The sequence below is a fragment of the Macrobrachium nipponense genome, chromosome 12, assembly GCF_015104395.2.
Source record: "Macrobrachium nipponense isolate FS-2020 chromosome 12, ASM1510439v2, whole genome shotgun sequence".
Lineage (NCBI taxonomy): Eukaryota > Metazoa > Arthropoda > Malacostraca > Decapoda > Palaemonidae > Macrobrachium > Macrobrachium nipponense.
The window spans coordinates 15,578,740-15,602,716 of record NC_087205.1 but is presented as its reverse complement, the minus strand read 5'-3'; the positions used below and the strand labels follow the sequence as shown (position 1 = coordinate 15,602,716).

At 35.3% G+C, this 23,977-nt stretch overlaps 1 protein-coding gene across 2 annotated transcripts in view; it reads left to right on the top strand.

Annotated features, from left to right (window-relative positions):
* LOC135224358 (carbohydrate sulfotransferase 11-like) overlaps window positions 1-23,977 on the top strand; it is a 111,286-nt gene that overhangs the window by 4,183 nt on the left and 83,126 nt on the right. For both annotated transcript variants that reach the window (XM_064263283.1, XM_064263284.1), the window contains exon 2: window positions 17,102-17,471. In XM_064263283.1, the coding sequence (XP_064119353.1) occupies window positions 17,343-17,471 (129 nt within the window). In that variant the 5' untranslated portion in view covers window positions 17,102-17,342. The remainder of the gene's footprint in view (window positions 1-17,101; window positions 17,472-23,977) is intronic.

The following is a 23,977-nucleotide window of genomic DNA, read 5'->3' as shown; positions in this document are numbered from 1 at the left end:
ACAATTTCACCACAATTCACAATATTTAAAAAAATAACTATAAGGCGCCGTTACGCACTTGTACAATGTTTGTTCAGATTCCACAAAAAGCACTAGATAATACTAAATAACTCTTAAGAAATCCGAAATCTAAAAGTTACGAGTGACCAATTACATTATGTTAATATGAATTCAAAAGTGATGCGGTAGAGAGAGGTGAGATCTAAATGCTATGAGGATTTAAGTCTGAATGAATCTCTCTCCCTTATGGAAACTGGACAGTGGATATAACAAAACGTTTTGGGCATGCGAAAGATGATGCAATCCTTCTAGAAGCTTCTGATATGACGTAACTTTACAGAAAAATCGTGAAATCGGCACATGGTTATAGACAAAGAAGTACGCGTATGAAACCAGCCTTGAATGTATTAGCTTAACAAATACACGTATTCAATCGAGACAGAAGTCAGGCGAGTAAGTTTGATTAAGATTGACATATAAGCAAAGCACAATGGAGATCTCGAGATCTCTAATCTCGAGGCGATGACAAGTTACCAAAACAATTTCTAGCTTTGAACGGACAAAGTTAATCTCTCTCTTTCCATACATTCTGCGTTATATACTTTTAAATTATGTTATGCGAAATCTGAACATACATTTTAAGTCATCCTATAACTCTAAGCTAACTAAGGAATCTGAGAATGTTGCAGAACTCTTTTCTAACATTTCATACAGTCTAGGAGAAGATATATATATATATATATATATATATATATATAGTATATATAATATATATATATATATATATATATATATATATATATATTATATTATATTTTGCATATAAGTAAGGGAAAAGCTAAGAGGTCATCATGGACCTTACCAAAACTCACAAGCTCTTGCTCTCGAGCGCGCCCTTATAAATATAATTTTCTCTTGGGGTTTTTTATAGTACATATCCTATGTCAAGAATTTCGAGCCATTCCCTGGGTAGTTCTACTTGGCTTGTGGTATTAGCCCGTGCGTGTGTGCAATGCATTACAACTAAAGTTTATTACACCGCAAAATAGATGCATGTAGAGATCTTGGTGAAAAAATTTGATACAGATATCCTTAGTTTCTCAGTGAAGGAGATATAAGGCGTTCGTAATATTTAAGGATTTGACTAAACACTGGTAAAGGGTGTAGTCTATGAATGACTATTTCAAAGAATACTCGTATAGCTACCAATAAAAATGGCGTAATTAATAAAAAAAGAAGGTGATGTGACTGATATACTGTAAAAAAATTAATATGAATTGATTTATGTAATAATTTCAAGTCTAGAAGCAACACTGATCGAAGATTGGCTTATTTTTATAAAAAAAATGCATAACAGAAACCTTCTTTTAGAACAATGATTTTTCATCATGTGTAGTGTAATCTGGAAACGCGTACATTAGTTATCCATTCAAAATCGTTATCCCCTCAACCCCACCTCCCACCCTGCCCCTCCAGGCTCTTCCCACTCTTTCTCACACGCGCGCACTTTTGACCAATCCAGTGGCCGCCTGCCGGTGGGACCAGACTTATAGGTAGGTAAAGCCAAGATCTACATATTTCTCTCTTTAGACTTAGGGTACAACTAGAGCTGCCCTATCAAGCACCTGCTTTTGAAGCATCGCTACAAACCTGCTCCGATGCGCTGAATCACTTCGGCAGGTGCTTGGGAAACCCACCACCCATCTACCTGTGCAAGCTCACATTCCTTTTTCTTACTTAGACGGGTCCTATATCATTAAGTTCATAACGGGGGAGGCGTCTTCTCCTGAAGTTTTATGTGCCAGGCATGACTGAGTGAAGTTAGCCCTATATTTAGAAATTGCAAATAAATTTTTCGCAGTGCATTGTACTAAACACACATATGCACAGACACTATATATATATATACACACACACACCACACATATATATATATATATATATATATATATATATATATATATATATATATATAACGTTTATGTATATACAATTAGACCATACATATGCGCGTGTGCACACACAAATATACGATATATAAAATATATATGCATGTATGTATATTATATATATATATATATATATATATATATATATATATATATATATTATATATATAAACGAACCTTGAGGCAATTGTTATTTAATAACGAAATGACACTAGGATAATATTGCTATCTAGCGTTAGGTGGGATTATTAGAGCACGGCGGTAGGTATTAAAAGAAAGCTCGAGTGGCTGCCTTATACAAGTGCTCGTTTGAATATGAGATATAAGCATTGGTAAGAAAACATGAAAGTCTGATGCAGTCTCGTTAAGGAGAAGAATGAATATTGCAGTCAGAATAAAATTTACGTGCTCTGCTTGCTCTCTCTTTTATTGTCAAGAATCTCTCTCTCTCTCTCTCTCTCTCTCTCTCTCTCTCTCTCTCTCTCTCTCTCTCTCTCTCTCAGTACTTTTCACGTTTCTTGAGCTCGTCGAAAATGTATTTCGGCAGAATGTGACAGAACCCACCAAGCGTGTAACGTAAAGGGAAGTTGAAGTCAAAAGATTAGGGATGAGGATTAAGTGTGATTAGATATTCTGCTGATCTCGTTCTAGTGTCGATAAAAATCCATTGGAATATTGTGTGTGTGTGCGTTTTTTTTAATTTTTTGCTTGCTTGCTTGCTTGCCTGTTTTTCTCTTGCCAGGGGTTAAGACCCTTTAGAGCAGAGGTGGCCAAACAGTCGATCACGATCTACCAGTCCGACCGCGGCCATTTATTTGGTCGATCGCCGTCCTCCCACAATCCTATATAAACAAAAAAAAAAAAAAAAAAAAAAAAGAACACACACATATATATATATTATATATATATATATATATATATCTATATATATATATATATATATATATATATATATATATATATATATGCGTGCGTGTGTGTATGTATGTATAAGTGAGGCAATTGTACTCGTGTTTTATAGTACTATGGCGCTATTTGAATTTTTTTCCCACGTAATAATATGTGATTAATGTAGTATGGTAGATCGTAAGAGAGTTTCAGTCTTTAGAGTAGATCTCGGAGTCCAGAATTCTGGCCACCCCTGCTTCTGGTTTAGAGGAACGGTGTTAGCCTAGAGGTTGATCCACTAAGATTGCATGCTACCTCAACGACAGGGATTTTCAATCTACGTTAGATAGACCACCGCTAAATTTAGTTCCCTAAATTTAGCGGTGACTAGAGGCCTTCTTCGAGACTCCTCACTCAATCAGGGATAATTAAGGGTCTTTCCTGATTTAAAAAAAAAATCGTTCACCATCATTACATGCTAACGGAAAACGGGATCAGGTCGTTACACTCGTACTACTAACTACCTTGTTGGGGTCAACGAACACCTTGTCACCTTTTATCCGGGCTTGGGACCAGCGGGAGATGTGTTTGATGATTTGTGAATATTTCTCTTGGTTTCGTTAACTTTATGTAGATCGTAAGGTTTTTATTTCCATCATAGATATTTTGATTGGAAGTAAAACTGTGGGGCCAAGAAGATTATTGGAAAAAAATATTGGAATTTTGTTCAACACTGTTAAGTGCTCGTTTATTACCCAATATGAGTTATTATTGACTACTCTTCAACGTTTCCGTATTTCTATTATCCTAAAATTTCGTCATCTTGCAGTTTCTCACAATTATCTGTTGCTAGTATTCACGAAATAATAAAAATAAAAACGCAGATGTGAGAAAATAGAATACGTGTCAACAAATATTATTTCGAACTCTCGATAGGACTGTTTATGTCTTAGCCACTTAGAAATTAGACCAAATCAAATTTTATTGGTATACTTCATTTACGTCCACTTCTATTCATAGTTGGACCATTCCTGCAGTCAGTATCTCTCTCTCTCTCCTCTCTCTCTCTCTCTCTCTCTCTCTCTTTCACATTAAATGGTTACACACGCACGACAAGGCATTGACAATGCAAAGTAACAACGCTAAATAAAGAGCTATTTGCCGGTCTGTGGCTGCTTATGTGGTTAAGCCCTGATTCTCCCCCCTACCCCCCCCCCCCCCCACCACCTCCCAACCCTCCCACCCATCCCTATCTTCGCACGCTGGCCTGTGTTGCATAATGGCTTTGGTTTTCCCGTTCCATCTGGCGTTCTGTAAAGTCACATTCAATATATCGGTTCGAACAGGCTTCCTCTGAAAGAGAGTACGAACGAATCACTCTGGAAGGTCGTTTAAGCTCTATTTACTTTTTATCCTTTTTTTATGAAGCGATTTTGATCAACTCGCGGAGGGCTGCCGAGATTTTTGTACCCCGAAGGCCACGTTTATTCCATCCCGTTTCGCCGCCCATTATCTCCTAATTTATTTGTCTTTCCGTTCAAGGTGAGGGGGGAGCATTACAACGCGGTTCTCGTCTCTAAAATGTGCAATTTTCAAGTTTCGCGCTTTTGAGTTTTACAGATTTTTGAAGAAGAAAAATCAGACGTCATATGTGAAAGAGTACACGGGCTAAAAAAAGGTCTAGAACCGCTGCTCTGGAGACTTCGTGCATATTGAAGTGAATGAAAAGCTTAGAGCTGTTGCTTGGGTACTATTTTAAACTGTAGACTCGTTTCTCAAAGTAGCATGTCTGCGATAAAATTTTAGACTTGTCTCTTAATAGAAATATATTAGTACGCTGAAGGCATGTCCCTTTCAAAAGTAACAAGCCATTCAAGTACGCCACTAACTTTTTTCTTTGAGTACAGTTTCCTTGAAGTTGCGAGAATTTACAAGTGAATTAGTAAGTTTGACGCGCATCGCGTAAAACTTTATTGAGACAATACTGCAAGTTCGGAAAAAGCGAATGAATCCGCTACATACACGTTCCTGTACGTGACATAAGAATCAGAGCGCTCCAAGTATGTGTCTGACCTCATGCGGTGCGCCGTATCCATTACTTAAGGTTCTTTGCAGCGTGCCTTCGGCCCCTAGCTGCAACCACTTTCATTCCTTTTACTGTACCTCCTTTCATATTCTCTTTCTTCATCTTACTTTCCATCCTCTCCTAACACTCGATTCATAGTGCAACAGCGAGGTTTTCCTCCTGTTACACCTTTTAAATATTTTACTGTCAGTTTCCATTTCAGCGCTTATATACCTCATAGGTCCCAGAGCTTGGCCTTTGGCCTAAATTGTATATTCAACTCAATTCATAACTAAATATGTGACCTCTGACGAGTGTCTTCATAGACAATGCTGTCGGTGACGGATGTTGCCTTCAATAATGAATGCGAAAGGCAAATATTTCTTTGGATAATGACGTGAATGTCTAGTGGTTCCATGAATAATGAAGTTAATGGCCAAAGATTTCACGGATAACCACTTTAAATCACTTCCGCTCAATGCAGCACTTTGCAAAGTTGAATATTAATGTCTTAGTCTTTCAGGCCTTTTTTTTCCCAGTTCGTTTTTTTTTTTCGCTGGAGCCTTAGAATATGAATAGCAGGTTCATACATTATGACTTAGAGCAAGAGAGAGATTTATAAGCTGTTACTATAGCTTGCGTTATTTACTATTTAGTTATAGTTTAGTAAGGGGGGGGGCGCCTTTAGGAACCGCTTTTGCACATGAGGTTATATTTTCGATTTGCATAACAAGCGCGCATTTCTTCTCTCTCTCTCTCTCTCTCTCTCTCTCTCTCTCTCTCTCTCTCTCTCTCTCTCTCAAGAACCAAGGAATTTATACATTTTATTTACCGTTTTTCATCCGTGCCGTCGCTCCACGTCGTATTTTATATAATTACAAGACTCAGTCACGCTAATTATGGAAATGATTAATTATGGAATACTCCCCATACGGATGGTAGTGCCGTCAGTGACCTCATGCGGTGCACTGTAGGCATTACTTAAGATACTTTGCAGCGTGCATCCGGCCCCTAGCTGCAACCCTTTCGTTCCTTTTACTGTACCTTCTTTCATATTCCCTTTCTTTCAGCTTACTTTCAGCCTCTACCAACAATTGATTCATAGTGCAACTGTGAAGTTTTCCTCCGGTTACACCTTTCAAACCTTTTACCGGCAATTTCCGTTTCAGCGCAGAATGGCCTCATAGATCCCAGTGCTTGGCCTTTGGCCTAAATTCTATATTCAAGCAATCAGTCAATTCACAAAATAATAAAGTCTATTTTGCGTCTGCGTGATTTGCCTTTTTGGAATACTTTTATTCATGGATTTACGTCTGAAAGTTATTCGCTTCACGCTTGTTCAAGTATCATAGAAGTTTGCAAATACAAAATAATGTCAGTTCAAGAGTTTAGGTGACTTTTAGTATATATTTTTCATTACCTAGGGATTCGTGTTACCCCTTTTGTCTTGCCGGCCTCATTGTGAACCATTGCCGCCTACGCCAGACTTATGGTCTCGTGTAAAGTTTTTCAGAGCTTTTGGTAGTTCCATGGCTATGAATAACGATGTATAATGAATTGCATTTGTATGAGTTTAGTGTACCGCAAAGTGGTAACTGAAAAGTGTCCGGAACTGCAATGAATATTGAGTGTGTGTCAGTAACCTGAAGAATGAATGCTGAATTTGCATGAGACGAATGAAGGACTGTTGCTTTCTGCATAACTAGAGTAATCAGGTTTAAAAAAAAAACCGAGTACGTTTTTTATGACCTGACGTGAATATTGGATTTTTCGCCACCCGCAAGAGAAATTTCTCTCTCTCTCTCTCTCTCTCTCTCTCTCTCTCTCTCTCTCTCTCTCTCTCTTCATATGTAGAGTTTAGACATTGCATTACGCAACATCTATTGAATATATGTAAAGCATAAATTTTCCAGTTTTTAATATTGTTGATATTATTGACCATAGGCTCTTGTTAGGTCTCACAGTGATATTAGTAGTAATACGATTATTATAAGGAATCGCTATAATAATGATAATAATAATAATTAACCCAGTGCTGTCTTTGTGGGTCACCGGCCCTTAAAATAATCACGTAAATAATTTAGTAATTTGGCAGTCGCAATTGACGTCTCTTGATGTACCGAGAACGTGATAATATTTAACATTTTCTTGCTTTAGATATGGTGATAGGTAGACTATGACTTCATTACCCGTACTCTACCAGTGTTACACACCAAGTTAATATTTTTAGTATATAGACTGCATTATATAAAAAGAATTATGAATCATGCTTTTCTTTTTTTTTTTTTTTTTTTTTTTTTTTTTTTTGTTTTTTTTTTTTTTTTTTTTGCGTATGCCCTTAGAATCCCTTGTAGCGGTTGGTTACGGTACCTTCAGCCATCCGCCAGACTTGAGACACCCTGGGTTGGAGGACTATGAGAGGATATATATATATAATATATATATATATATATACTATATATATATATATATGCATTAAGCTACAAATGTCCTTTAATATCCGATCCGCTCTACCTCGGAATTAATATATTTTCATATATGTTAACCGAAGGGGAATTGTTTTAGTTAATTATAATTTCTTCCTCTCGTGGATTCGAAGCAACGCACTGAGGAGAATCCCGTAGGAAGGTAATGCCGTCAGTGGACCTCTTGCGATGCACTGTAGGCATTACTTAAGGTTCTTTGCAGCGTGCCTTCGGCCCCTAGCCGCAACACCTTTCGTTCCTTTTACTGTACCCCCTTTCATATTATCTTTCTTCCACCCTCCACTGATACTTGAGTCATAGTGCACTGCGAGGTTTCCTCCTGTTACACCTTCCAAACGTTTTGCTGTCAGTTTCCATTTCAGCGCTGAATGACCTCATAGGTCCTAGTGGTTGGCCTTTGGCCTAAATTCTATATTCATCTCAACTCACAGGAGAAATCAGGACTTCAGTGACGTCCTTACCGACTCGACCAACAAGTGAGGTCTTAAGCTGATGCCGATTCCGACCATACAAATCACTGTCAAGAATAACCACAGCTAGGTTCCATGCAACGTAAAAACACCAAACAAACAAATCACTGTCGAACTCAGATATTTGTAATTAGAATCGATATCCACCCGCCTCTTCCATGTTAACAAAGTCATACGATGTGTGTGTGTGTATGTGTGCACGTGCGTGTACGTATTGGTGTATATATATATATATATATATATATATATATATATATATATTATATATATATTTATTATTTATTTATTTTGTGAGGGGTGGAGAGAACAGCAAAAAAGGATGCATTAGATATAAGAGTGGTATGTCGAATAGTGTTACATTCAAACTTCCTTTTTTTTTCATTTACCACAATTTTCCCCTTGTATAGAAAACCTTTATGAACGCCGTACAACCATCTGTACTAATATATAGAAACAGTTAATGCTAGCAATAATATCAACATGATCTTCATACAGTGATTGAAGACGAAAACTGTGCTATCACACCAAAAATTTGCAGAGAGAGAGAGGAAACTCAGTATGACAAGTATTTATGGTGGCAATGATAATGAAAGAACAGTGCCATAACGACCATGATTATATATATATATATATATATATATATATATATATATATATATATATTTTTTATTTATAGAGAGAGAGATTATCTCAGTATGACAAAGTTTTGTGGTGGCAATGACAATGAAAGAACGGTAGCCATATGACCAAGGATTAAATATAAACATAATGTATACATATAAGTCATATCACATTACCGTGATTCATATATATACATCGAGCTACAAATGTCCTTTGATATCTAATTCGCTCTACCTCGGAATTAATATATTTTCAAATATGTTTAACCGAAGGGGAATTCCCCTTCTGTTAACATATATGAAAATATATTAATTTTGAGGTAGAGCGGATTAGATAATTAAAGGACATTTGTAGGCCGATGTATATTTTATATATATATATATATATATATATATATATATATATATATAATATATATATCTCTTATATATATATCATATTATATGAGAGAGAGAGGAAAATGAACTCAGTATGAATTTTTACGGTGGCAGTGATAATGACATGATTGAAAACATGAGAGACCTTACAGACCTTACAGACCTTACATCTTGTTCGGGTTGCCCCAGGTCCCTCAGTGTGAGGCACCTCTAATGTCTACCAGAGAGTTGCTAGTACATCTTCCGGTATATTTTGCATCTTCCAATCTTGGATGGTCTGGGATGCAGTTTAGATATTTGTCGAGCTTATTCTTAAAACACATCTACGCTCACTCCTGATATATTCCCTCAGATGAGCTGGCAACGCATTGAATAGACGCTGCATTATCGATGCTGGTGCGTAGTGGATTAATGTCCTGTGTGCTTTCCTTATTTTTCCTGGTATAGTTTTGGGCACTATTAATCTACCTCTGCTTGCTCTTTCTGATATTTTTAGTTCCATGATATTTTCTGCTATTCCTTCTATCTGTTTTCCCATGCCTGAATTATCATGTAGCGTTCTCTTCTCCTTTCTAGACTATATAATTTTAAGAATTGTAGTCTTTCCCAGTAGTCTAGGTCCTTAACTTCTTCTATTCTAGCTGTAAAGGACCTTTGTACACTCTCTATTTGTGCAATATCCTTTTGATAGTGTGGGTACCATATCATATTGCAATATTCAAGTGGACTACGAACATATGTTTTATAAAGCATAATCATGTGTTCAGCTTTTCTTGTTTTGAAGTGCCACGTAACAACATTCCCATTTTTGCTTTACATTTTGCCAACAGAGTTGCTATTGATCATTGCATAACATGTTCTATTCATCATCACACCAAGGTCTTTAACTGCTTCCTTATTTGTGATGGTCTCATTATTAGGTCCCTTGATGTGCATATAGCTTTCTTTCTCTGTCTCCATAATTTATTGATTCAAATTTATCAGAGTTAAATACCCATCCTATTTACCTCTGCCCAATCATATACTTTGTTAAGAGTCTTTGTAGAGCGTTCCTATCTTCATCACAAGTTAATTTCTCTACTTATCTTGTGTCATCTGCGGAAACTACTCACTACCGAATCCTTAACATTATTGTCTATGTCTTCAATCATAATAACAAACAGTATTGCAGCTAACACCGTACCTTGCGGCACACCGGATATTACCTTGGCTTCATCCAATTTCTCGTCGTTTGCAATAACTATCTGTTTTCTGTTGTGTAAAAATTCTTTTAACCATCTTCCTACTTTATCCACGATATTGTGTTTTCTAATTTTCTTCGCTAATATATTATGGTCTACTTTATCAAAAGCTTTTGCAAAGTCTAAATAAACCACATCTGTTTCATTTCCGCTTTTCATATTTTTGAATATGTTCTCACGGTGGACTAACAGTTGGGTTTGTGTACTTTTTCCGGGTACGAAACCATGTTGTCCTTATTAAACAAATTATTTTTATTAAATGTTTCATAATATTTTTCTTCATTACCCTTTCATACACTTTCATAATATGTGATGTTAGGACTCACAGGCCTATAATTACTTGCCTCTAGTCTTGATCCACTTTTGAAAGTAGGGGTAATTATATTGCTAATTTGGTGCTCATCATAAATCTTGCCTGTATCTACACTTTGTCTTAATAATATTGCAGGTGGCTTTGCGATAGAATGAACTACTTTCTTTAACAAAATAGCAGGATTCCATCAGGCCCTGCAGCAGCTCCATTTTTAATTTCATTAATAGCCTGCACAATATCAGCTTCATTAATATCTATGTCAGCTAAATATTCACTATTTTCATCCCTTACTTCTATATCATTATCTTCATTATCTATTCTAGGGGTGAATTCTCTCTTATATTGTTCTGCCAGTATGTTGCAAATTTCCTTTTTTTCATTCGTTAATCTCCCTTCAATTCTCAGAGGGCCTATTTCTATCTTCTTTTATTCATCTTCTTCGCATATGAGTATAATAGTTTGGGGTTTTGGCTTGATATTTAATAGGGTTTTTCTCCAAGTCCCGTTTTTCATTTTCTTTTGATTGTATAATCTTTTGTTCTGCATTTTCTATCTTACTTTTTGGTTCTATAACTTTCCATGCATTTTTTTCTTTTGCAAGACCTTTTTTCCACTTTCTGATTTTCTGGAACAAGATCCTTCTGTCTCTTGGTATGCATGAATGATGTTTACTTTTCTTCTTCGGTATATATTTTTCCACTATTTTCTCCAATATTTTTATATAATATCTCCGTATTTTACCCTTATGTCATCACTTACGAAAATGTATCCCAATCTTTGTTTAATTCTTCATTAATTTCTGACCATTTTATATTTTTACTGTAGAAGTTGTATTTTCCATATCCTTCCCACTTTTTCATTTCTTGCTTATCTCTATTTTCACTTGCTTTGGAATGACTGTTAATTCTATGACATTATGGTCTGAAACTAACTCGCATTATAAACTATTATTTCTTTAACATAATTCATCTCGTTCACAAATACTAGGTCTAAAGTATTTTCCTTTCTTGTTGGCAGGTGATTTATTTGTTGAATGTTGTATTCTAGTAGCATATCTAATAGCTTTTCAAATTGCCTCTTATCTTCTGCACTACTATTCCCTCTTTTTTTTTTTTTATATGTATAAGTACAACCACAATCTCCTATTCGTTCTTTCCATTCTACGAAAGGAAAGTTGAAGTCACCAGATAGGAGAATAGTCCAGTCCTTGTGATTTCTACATATATCATCCAATTTTTCAATTATTAAGTCAAACTCTTTAGTATTAGGAGGTCTATATATTCTATGTTCATCAATTTTTCAGATTCAAATTCTACCGCTATTAGTTCACATTCTGAGTTACTATATTTCTCATATATTTTTCCTTGTTTTTTGTCTTTCCCATATATTGTGGTTCCCCCTTGATTCCTATTTTTTCTATCTGATCTATAAGTTTGGAACCCTTTTATTTGATCATCATTCCCAGTCCTCTTGGGAATACCAGGTTTCACTTATATTCATTATATCTATTTTCCTTTTCATTTTGGGTTAGTTCTTCTAAGTACTCTATTTTTTCTTTTTGAGTTACTCGTAACTAACCCTGCGCATTCATCACTATGATGGTTTGCGTGTTTTCTCCTTCATTTAATACTGGTAGTAATAAGGATTTTCCCATGTCTCTTTCCTGTTCTGGTATGTTGTTCTTTTTTTCATTTCCAGAAATTCTGACATTAAAAAATCCAACTTTTCCATAATATTTGATCTTCCTTCATCATAATTATTCATTTTGTGTCTGAATCTGCAATTTTCTCCGTTTCTGCAATATCCTCTTGCATAATAAATACAGTTATTACTCTTGAGTAGAATTTCGGAGCTGATGCTTTGAAATTTTTTGCTGACACCTCTGCATATCTCATTGGTGGTTTGCTTTTCTCTTTTACCTGATATTCTTGATTTCTCTCTTTATTTGTTTCTTTCTTATTTTGGATTTTATTACTTGGTTGGTTATTTATTTGATTATGATTCATGGCTACAGGGTGCTATATTTGCATTTTTTGTCGAACTTACATCCTTTTCCTTCTTTAGGTTTTTACATATTTTTGGATGCAGATCTCTGCAATCATCCCCATATCCATCTAAGTATGCACATTTACCATATATTTCATAGTTTTGACATATCTTAGGATGTTTGTAGTAACATCTTTCTCCAAATCTGCAATTCCCTCTTTTCAAAAGGTTGCTGATTTTGTCTTTCTTGTCTATTTTTTCCTCTTTCCCGTCATTGTATAGATCTGGGTAGAGCCTCTTCGGGATTTGCTTTTCTGTTGTCATATCGTAATTTATTTCTTCGTAGGTATGCTGCTTTATTGCCTCATATGTAGTATCAATGAGTATCTCTGCATCCATACTTTTATCTTGTTCTTTGTTTTCCTTATTTTTTTCTGTCATTCATTTTTGTTTACTTTTCTTCCGTTTTCCTCTTCTTCTTTTTCTTCTTCTTCTTCCTCTTCCTCTTCTTCTTCATCCTCAACTATTTGTACATTCAATCTTGATTTAATAACATTGTCTATCCATGATAGACATGTTGAACAAAAAATTCTTGTATCTTTTCTTAAATCTTGTATTACCTCAGCACACTGTGGATGGGTCGGAATGTTGCATGCAGCACATTTTCTGATTAGGTTTTGTGGATTGACTATGCTATACCAAATCTTACACAGTTTGCATGCTTTTGGCATTCTTTTTCCTAATGCATCAATTAGGATATCACAAGATTCACCTTATTCATTTTCTTTGTCGGAATATGTTGGTTTATGTATATTTTCTTTAGAGTCTCTTGACCACTTGGATTTTATTTGGAACTTCTTCAATTATTTTCAAGATGTTTTCATTAGATTTGTTCCAGTTTGAAGGATTATATCTTCTAATATATCTATGAATGCTTTGTATCTTTTTGGTTAGGACTGTTGCTGATTTCATAGGATGAGAAATTGCCAGTTACCCTTCCTGCTACCTCATCGTATTGCGAATCTGCTAAACACGCCAAATTACGCCACCTCTTCCCGCAGTTGGAACTTACTGCCATCTTGTTCTGATTTATAGTATTACACTTGATAAACTAACTTAGAAGACGCTTTATCCTAAATATTTTCACACTAATCTTATCACCGATAGTTCACGAACACTTCTAGATATTTCTCAAATTCTAGTCGTATGTTAAACTTGTGATATCTGTTGATTAATCTGACTTCACGCGGGTACGTCTCACCAAGCAAGATGGCTACTACGAGAGAGAGAGAGAGAGAGAGAGAGAGAGAGAGATGACAAGTTTTATTGTGGCAATGATAATAAAAGAGATCTGTAGCCATAACAACCATGATTTAAAGCATGTGAGAGAGAGAGATAGAGAAACTCTTTATGATAGTTTTTATAATGGTAATGATGAAGTGAAGAACAATAAGCATAATGTTAATGATTAAAAACATTGGAGAGAGAGAGAGAAGAAAGAGAGAGAGAGAGAGAGAAAGAGCGTCCCGAACACCCATGGAATGTTAATGTCTGTGTTAATGTTGTTTCCTTGGTCTAGGTAGGACGTCCCGTTATATAGGATGAGGTAGAATTTCCTGTTCTTCCAGCCAGTGCCCATGTGTGTGTTTCTATTTGGTGTTTGTTCCATTGAAATGACTGTTTCCTTGAAGTGTCATCTTCATTACTTGCGAGGATGTCTTTCGTCATTATTGATTTCCTTTAAGAGGTATCATCGTTACCGCTGAGGACTATTATCAGGAACTTTCTGTTATTGTCTTGGCTATCGAGGCTTCCTTTAACAGCGGGAGGAAGTTCACCAAAGAAAATGATGATGATGATGATAATTGGAGAAAGCTGGTCCTCTATGCAGAGAGAGAGAGAGAGAGAGAGAGAGAGAGAGAGAGAGAGAGAGAGAGAGAGAGAAAAGCACCCGGTGATTTAACACCTGTGATTTCAGGGATAGACAAGATAATGCTGCTGTCAACACACAGGTCATGATAAGCTTGTGTTTCGGGGTCACAGTATCGCGAGAACCCTTCTCTCTCTCTCTCTCTCTCTCTCTCTCTCTCTCTCTCTCTCTCTCTCTCTCTCTCTCTCTCTCTCTCATTTAAGAAATGATAAAGTTTATATAATTTTTTTCCTGCCATGTTTTTTTCAAAAGCAACACGCTGGTGGTATTTTATTTTAAAATTTCCGTTTCTTTTTATGAACCAATCAGAGGGGCGATATATTCTGTCCATTTCCTTTCTATTTTTCAATTGTGTTATTTGAGTTTTTAGAAATACCAAAGGCAAAATATTTTGGTCATATTTTGTTTCGTCTTTTACTTCTTTCTCGTGGGTTTCTTTCTCGTGTGTTCTTTTGTTCTGTTTTGTTTCTTCTATGTGATTTTTTTTAGGCAATATTCAATATAAGTTTGAGTTTTTTGTTATTCTTTGCCACGATTTGGAAGTAGCAATTTCTTTTTGGGGGGAAAGAATTCGTGTGTTCTTTTACCTATCATTTTTATTTTAGGATTTGAACTTTTGTGAGACAATTTGTAATGCAATTTTGAGAGCTTGTTTTAATCTTTTTCCAGGATTAGGAAATGCATTTTTATTGTTGCGTAAAATACATAGTTTATTTTTATTTGTTCGTTTTAAAAGTATGAAATTTCTCGAAAGTTGTAATTTTTTCCCACGTTTTGAAATTATATTATCTTGTTTATTAAGTTTCCTCTTAGATGTTCTTTCTTTGCGTAATAAGGAAATATGAAATTTATGTAAAATAGAATTCCTTTCGTTTGTAATGTCTGATTTCCCTATTATAATTGTGTATCTTTTTATCTTTTGCTATATTTACTTCCCTATTTATCTAATTATGTAGCTTTTTTTTATTTTTATTTTTTACAAGAAGTACGTAAATGTAAACAAAATTTGCTTTAACTGAAATCTCAAATATTTAACAATAAGAGAATATTGAATACCGTTCGCTTTTCTTCCCAGGGTGTGCCCGGGGGGTGCCCGTAGGTGGGGGGGGCGGTGGTGCCGTCAGTGCACCTCATTATTTAACGTTCTTTGCAGCGTCCGTTCGGCCCCTACCTGCAACCTCTTTCATTCCCTTTTACTGTACCTCTGTTCATATTCTCTGAATGACCTCAGCGCTTGGCGTGTGGCCGAAATTGTATAGTCTAATTGCAAATTGGATACAAAAGGTGACAGTCGGAATCGTAAGCTTTTAGAGCGTTCTCTCTCTCTCTCTCTCTCTCTCTCTCTCTCTCTCTCTCTCTCTCTCTCTCTCTCTCTCTCAGGTTAATTGATGAAACGTTTCTGAGTAAACGTTGTACGAATATAAAAAAATAAAAACAAAAAGCTGGGTAAAGTTCATGATTGTGTACTGAACATTCTCGAGTAATTAATTGTTAGAAATCGCTCAAAAAATAGTTTTAAGGTACTATATATGAGGAACTTGATAAGCGTAGTACTAAGTAAACAATAATAAACTTGCAATAATTCATAAATGTCCGAAACTTCTCAAGTATTTGAGTGATAGTCATCGTTAAAAAAAAATCTACATTTGAAGGACTTGATCTAAAATCGCAACGATTTCGAAGAAAATTCTAAACACAATTGATAGAAATCGCTCGACACAGAATCGGGGTAAACTGGAACCACTTTGAATATGCGTTCGTCTAGGAGATGCGTTAAAGATTAAGAACCGGAATTTAGCTGCAGTCAACAGAGCTTTTATCACTAGTATCCAACACAGCTCGGGATTTTGGCGATTGTGATGTCCTTGCTAAGTGTTCTTGCTTTAAATTAAAGTCCGACTCTCCTCTGAACCACTTTTAGTTTAAATCGGTTTTATATGTTTAAATACCTCTGGAGGGTTAAACTTTGGCAATTCTCTCTCTCTCTCTCTCTCTCTCTCTCTCTCTCTCTCTCTCTCTCTATTGTACGAAGGTTGAAAAACTTATAATGGTCTGAAGACTGTATTCGAATTCCCTAATTTTGGAATATTTTTATATAAATTCTCTACATGTTAATAGACTATTTGAATTCCCTCATTTTGGACTATTTTTATAGTAATTCTGAACTTATTAGTGTATTCGAATTCCCTAACTTTGGACTATTTATTTTATAGTAGGTAATTACCAACTTATTAGTGTATTCGAATGGCCGAATTTGGGACTGTTTTTATAGTAATTTTCTACATGTTATTAGTGATTCGAATTCCCTAATTTGGGACAATCTTTTTTATAGTATTTCTCAACTTGTTATTAGTGTATTCGAATTCCCTAATTTGGACTATATTTTGTAGTAATTCTCAACATGTTATAAGTGTATCCGAATTCCCTAATTTTGGACTATTTTTAGTAATTCTCAACTTGTTTATTAGTGTATTCGAGTTCCCTAGTTTGGGACTATTTTTTATAGTAATTCTTAACGTATTCGAATTCCTTAAGTTTGGAATATTTTCTCATAGTAATTCTGAACTTGTTTTTTAGTGTATTCGAATTCCCTAATTTTGGACTCTTTTTTTATAGTAATTCCTAACTTGTTATTAATGTAATTGAATTCCCTAATTGTTGGTTTGTTAAAAATTCTCAACATGTTTTTAGTGTATTCGAATTCGCTAATTTTGGAATATTCCGATTCTATTTCCCAACATGTCAGTAATATAAGTTATACGAACGCATTTGCAGAAAGCTCTACCCAGACTGAAAACTACAGAATTTTAAAATGAAAAGAAACAGACCGGACGCTTTGTGAAATATGCCGATCAATACATAGAAACAAACAAAAACGTTCGTGATGGTGATGTAGCGGTGACCGCGGTGACGTCACCACAGCGCGGAGGAGCCGCTAGAAGAAGAATTGAGGAAGAGGAGCCCTTCGGGAGCGGATTCTTGGTGGGTCTCTGGAGCGGGGAGCACTGGTGCTGCCATGGGCGGGAGGGCGTCTCAGCGGAGCGTGCTGCTGTCGGCGGTCACCATCTACATCCTGCTGGCGCTCACCACCGACATCTTCGAGAACGTCGAGCCCAAGAAGGACGTCTTCAAGTTGGAGAAGCTGGTGAGTAGTATCTCAATTCAAGATGGCGATGGCAGTAGCCTGACTTGGTTTCTCTCTCTCTCCCCTGGGGTTTTATTATGGGTGTCTTTTCATATTTTGGGGGGATTGTTTCTCTCTCTCTCTCTCTCTCTCTCTCTCTCTCTCTCTCTCTCTCTCTCTCTCTCCTGGGTTTTCATTACGGGTGTCTTTTCCTAGTTTGGGAAGGGTCTCTCTCTCTCTCTCTCTCTCTCTCCTGGGTTTTCTTTGCGGGTGTCTTTTCCTATTTTGGGAAGGATCTCTCTCTCTCTCTCTCTCTCTCTCTCTCTCTCTCTCTCTCTCTCTCTCTCTCTCCTGGGTTTTCATTATGAGTGTCTTTTCCTATTTTGGGAAGGGTCTCTCTCTCTCTCTCTCTCTCTCTCTCTCTCTCTCTCTCTCTCTCTCTCTCCTGGGTTTTTACTACGGTTGTTATTTGATCAGGATTCTTTCCATGTTTTCAAACATTGTTAGACGGCACTCTTTTATTTTTTTTATTTAAGCCATTAATTTTCAGCATACTATTGACAAGTCATAATGGGTCTGTACATGTCTCCTGATTATTTTTATGGTCCTGCATGTGTGTGTTTTTGTTTATTTTTAGGTCATCATTTATTCGGGAATATTTTTTACTTTTTAGTCATCCAAATGTTTAGGATTTTGTTTTCAGGATTTAAGTTTGTTACGTGGTTCAGGAAGTTTTAGATGGTCAGCCATTTTGTTCTCTACATTTTTTGAGGTCATTCATTTTTTCAAAGCTTTTAAGGCCATTCTTTTTTTAGAGTCTGCCAGTTTTGTTTCAGAATACTTAGGACACTCATATTCCAGACGTTTTTCGGGTCTTTCTTTTGTTCAGCATATTCAGAAGTCAGTCATTTTGTTCTAAATCCAAAAAAAAAAAAAGATCTGGCGTTCGTTTCGGATGTTATATATATATATATATATATATATATATATATTATATATATATATATACATACATATATAAAACCTCCAGGGGATGTCCATGATACACGATTAAAACTGATAAATTTATTCCAAGAAACGTTTCGCACATGAAATTCTCTGTGCATCAATCAGTCTGTGAAAGATAAAGACACATTTATAAATACATATATAATATATATATATATATATATATATATATAATATATATATATATATATATACACACACACACACATATATATATATATATATATATATATATATATAAATATATATATATATATATATATATATATATATATATATATATATATATATATATATTATTATTATCCATTATTTTACAGATTTTTTAAAAATCAAATGGGTTTTGTTCAGAGATTAATTTTAGGTCAGATTTTGTGAATATAGATTTTTTTTCAAAGGTTGGGCAATGATATTGGTTTTCAAGGTCGAATATTCAATTGAGATTTTGTAAGGTCAACCATTTTGTTCAACATTTCCCTAGGTCAGCCATCTGCTTTTTTTTTTCCTTTTTTTGTCTCCTTCGCGTGTCATATAATTTTCCAGGCGATACCCTGCACTTACTAAAGAACAGGTAGATATTCTCAAAGCAGATTTAATAAAACAGAATTACGTTTTCTGGGCAATTCCTTTTTTTGTTCGTTTAACCGGGGCGTGAAGACCGTGCTCGAAAAATGATCTCAACTGCCTAATCATATCGTTATAAACGATAACAAGTTACAAGTTACACCAGTTTTTGTGTCGTTTTGGGAACAAATCACGGGAGCTCAACCTTTTTGCGACCTTTTTTCCCCAGATTTCTTCTGATATTGCCAGCACTTTTTTCTTGTGTGTGTGTGTGTGTGGTGAGCCTTTGCTCAGTTTGTAGACGATGTGCATTATCATAGAGAAGTTTGATACGGTTAGTGTTGACTATTAAAAAAAATCTTTTTTGTTTAAAGAATGAACGAGATTGTCGAACTGGAGTAAAAGCGAAAGTGTGGATTCAGAAGAGATTCTCAGTATATCAACTTAGTAATAAGGATCTTTGACATTTTTGATACGCAGAGATGTAATGATTTAATAAATAGAGATATTTTGATTTATTAAACACGTTAACCTTGATGTAAAGTCGAGCGACTTTGCAAGTGGTTTGATCTTGCTGAGAGAAGTGTATACCTATAGGTATTTGAAATTTTGTGGTCTAGGGTGCTTATTGTGAAAAATAGAGTTAATTTTTAAAAATTGCAAATGTTCGTACAAGGACTAAGAATACTTTTAGACTTCACTGATGATATAGAAGTATACTTTGTACTGGGTTTCATCCTAGATTCAGTACTTAAGCAAATGAATGTGACAATAACTTTTGTGTAATGTTTTTCTCTGAAGCCAACCATTTTCAAGAACAGTCCTCACTGAGAAAGATTAAAGGTATCAGATCATTTCTTACACGAAACCTCTCATGAGAGAGAGAGAGAGAGAGAGAGAGAGAGAGAGAGAGAGAGAGAGAGAGATCAAAGATGGTTTCATGTGATAGGTTCAGCCTTCCGGAAAGTACATAATATACCCCTATGTTGGGGATCTTTGAGCAAATCATAGACCCGCATTTGATTGATAGGAGGTGTGTCCTGTAGAAGAGTCGTGGGAACGTGGTTATGGATCCTTATATCAGGTCATAAGTATGGGATTGTAGGTACTTCTTGAGGGTTGGATGCACGTTTTGCGTCTCCCCCCCATCTCTCTCTCTCTCTCTCTCTCCTCTCTCTCTCTCTCTTATATCATAGTAGAACAATGCTATTGAATCCCGTTTCTTTGTTTGTGTCACCGGATCATCAGGTTTATATTTTGTCTAAGCTGAAACCGTAGTCATACAAACTTTCTTCATGATTTATTTATTATTTATTTATCTGTTTATCTATTTATTTACATATTTATTTCTAGTAAAAAGTATGGTATTTTTACTTTTTCATATTTTATTTAATGTAGTATGTTTAGTTATACAATTTGTTGATGTGTTTGTTGGATGTTATTCTACCGTTCATCGATAAAGGTTAAATTTGTTGGTTGTATGCAAATCATATTATTTCACTACAAACGCACACACCCACACACACACACACAGAATTAGAGAGCGTGAGAGAGAGAGAGAGAGAGAGAGAGAGAGAGAGAGAGAGAGAGAGAGAGAGAGAGGACTATTTATATAGTATGATAATGTGCGTGTAGATATAGAGCAAAATAATTGGTTATATCCAACGTAGTACTTCTTTATATTACAATAGATTTTATATATAACTGCCATTTATTTGATGTAAAACCATTATATACTGAGCGGATCAAATGTACTTTCCGGAAGGCTGAATATGTCACATGAAGCTATATTTGTCTCATCTCTCTCTCTCTCTCTCTCTCTCTCTCTCTCTCTCTCTCTCTCTCTCTCTCTCTCTCTCTAATGAGAGGCTTCTTGTAAGAAATGGTCTAATACCTTCAATCTCTCTCAGTAAGGCCTGTTTTGAAAATGGTTGGCTTCAGAGAAAAACATTACACAAAAGTTATTTTGATTCTCTCTCTCTCTCTCTCTCTCTCTAATGAGAGGCTTCTTGTAAGAAATGGTCTAATACCTTCAATCTCTCTCAGTAAGGCCTGTTTTGAAAATGGTTGGCTTCAGAGAAAAACATTACACAAAAGTTATTGTCACATTCATTTGCTTAACTACAGAGTACTTCCACTTCATCAACGAAGTCTGAAAGTATTCTTCGACATTGTTGCACTTATTCCTTGTACGAACCTTTTTAATTTTTCGTTAATTGAGTTTTGAGTCTTGATTGCAAACCTCATTGATCAGATGAGATCTTTTTCGAGTTTTCCCAAGAAACGTGAATACGCTCTGGGAATTATTAGCATTTAGAAGCTTACCCAGCAGCTTGTTTAAAATGCATAACCGAGATGGTTCTTTTCTTTAAATTTCTCGAGTATGAATTATCCCCGTTCAGTTTCATTAGAAGTTGAACAGAGGTTATATGATACATTTGTCCGTCTCATAACATCGTTGTTGGGTTTCAGTGAAATTTTTTGGGGAATGGTAACCCATATGTTGATGGAAATTGCTGATTTTTGTCATTGTCATTGACAATGCTATAGGGCATTCCAAGTTCATTCTTGTGAATCTTTGCAAGTTGTTTATTTCTCACAGGGTTGCGAGTACCCAAAACGCTTCACTGGATTGGTATCGCATTCCTCTCGTGGAGATGCAGATGGTACTCAACTTTATTCAGGACAGCCTTTTGAACCGTTTTTATCGCCTTTCAAGCGCACATTGATGTTTTTGCGTTGACTGACAAAGTGAGTGTTTTTTTTATTACCGTAATTATAATTAGCTGTTATTCATTTTTAAAATCGTCTTGAATGGAAACATAAACTTTTCAGTTCTTTCTACTGTCAGCTCCTTTAAGTGTTGAACATTCGCAAATGTAGTGACAGAAAGGCTTTTATGAGTACCATCGCTAAGCTATTTTAGTCTTTGTTCAGCTAATGGCTAAGATCTGTTTATGCATACGCGAGATTTTTGCAGGGTAAAAAAAAAAAAAAAAAAAAAACTGGCAAACTGGAAACCCAGCTTTGTTGAATCCCAAAGGTCATTTGAATGCACAGTACAAATACGGGAGTTATAAATAATTGTGTGATTTTCGCCCCTATGGGCTCGTGAAATAAGGTCGCGTTTCAGGAAGGCAGTCGTGGGGTGTGAATTAGTTGCTAGTCGTAATGATCAGAGCAGAATGGCTTTTACGGTACTCAGGGAAGTCAATTCTATTTTGCGCATTTGCCATTGTTATTACAATTTTCTTTTGTTTAGTTGGTATATGTATACAAACACAAATATATATTATATACATGAGTGTAGTGTTTGTGTTGTATTGTATTGCATGTGTGGCCGCGTGCATGCTTGGGCTCGTTAAGTATCTAGTTGCAAAGCCGGCAGACAAACTTAGGGCGACCGCATTGGTCAACTTTCTAAATGGAAATATGTATATATATAAAATATATGAATTATGATATTTATATGTTATTACAATGATTCATTGGATATGTTTTCCTTTCCACTTGTATAACTATCGTCTAGAACATTTATTTTAAGTCATTCTTTGTTCTTTGATGGGGAAGATGGAACATCTCGGCAGTACAAGTCAGACTAAACGGATTCAGGTATAATCCTGATCGCTGCCTTTTATGCTGAGGCGAGGCGTTCTCTATTTTTGCTTCTGACCGAAGTCCCCCTCGGATACTTAGGCAAGCTAAACCCTCCTTGCTTTTGCCAAGTGGAGCATTTTCTCCTCGTCCTCATCTGTTCATTATTGAAGCATCGTCCCCACATTGGAGTGGGCACATTGGAATGCAGGAGTAATGATGAAAGATTTGAATGTAAATTTTCATTGTCGTCTGAACTCTTTCTGTATTTCTTATTGTATTAACCTTTACCTCCTCTTATTTCTTCCTAATGAAGACCGTATTCCTTGGGAGCCTGAATCCAAAGTCAATAGCGCCTTGGGCTTGTTCAATATGAATAGGCGTAATCTTTTGGTACAATAATAATAATAATAATAATAATAATAATAATAATAATAATAATCATAATAATAATAATAATAATAATAATAATAATAAGTAATAATAATTAAAATCTGTCAGTTGATTCGCTGTTTAGGTTGCGCAGGAGTCGATTCTCACTTTTTATTTTTTAATTTTTATTTTTTTTACATTTATGATCTTCTTATAAGGTTTGCCGCTCGTGCATATGCAATTTAAATGTCGGGTAAAGGCTGAGTCTTGAATCTTAAAATGATGCGTTACCCTACTTCGTAAGGAATTTAACTGATGATCTCAGAACATCTAAGCTAGGCTCTCTGTCAAGATAAACTGTGCATTTATGTACTCACTCACTGGCAAACGTAGTACGATACAGATTATATGTACGTAGTGTATGGGTGTTATATATATTATATATAAGATCTATAATATATATATTAATAAGATATATATATATATACACACACATATATATATATATATATATATATATATATATGTATACTATATATACATATACATATATACATATCATACATATATACATATATATATATATATATATATATGTATATATTTATATATATATATATATATATATATATATATATATATATATATATATATATATGTTGTTCGTGTTACTTTTACACACGCCATTTTTTGTATTCAAAAAAAAATTAAACCACAGGTATCGTTTTATATTGGTTTTATTATACCTTGGAACAACGTACACCTAAAAAGAATTATAATTGATGAGTGCTTCTGGATTGGAACCTGGGTCAGTGGTTTCGAGACAGCGATAGACAGTGACGTGGACCACCCAACTGTGTGTGTGTGTGTGTGTTAGAAAATCACGGCTCTATTTAATGTTGAAACACGCTATTTATATGTACATAATACCAAGTGCACATACCGGTATCCCTGCAGTGTGTACGTAAGTTTTTTTTTCATTCGGTGTC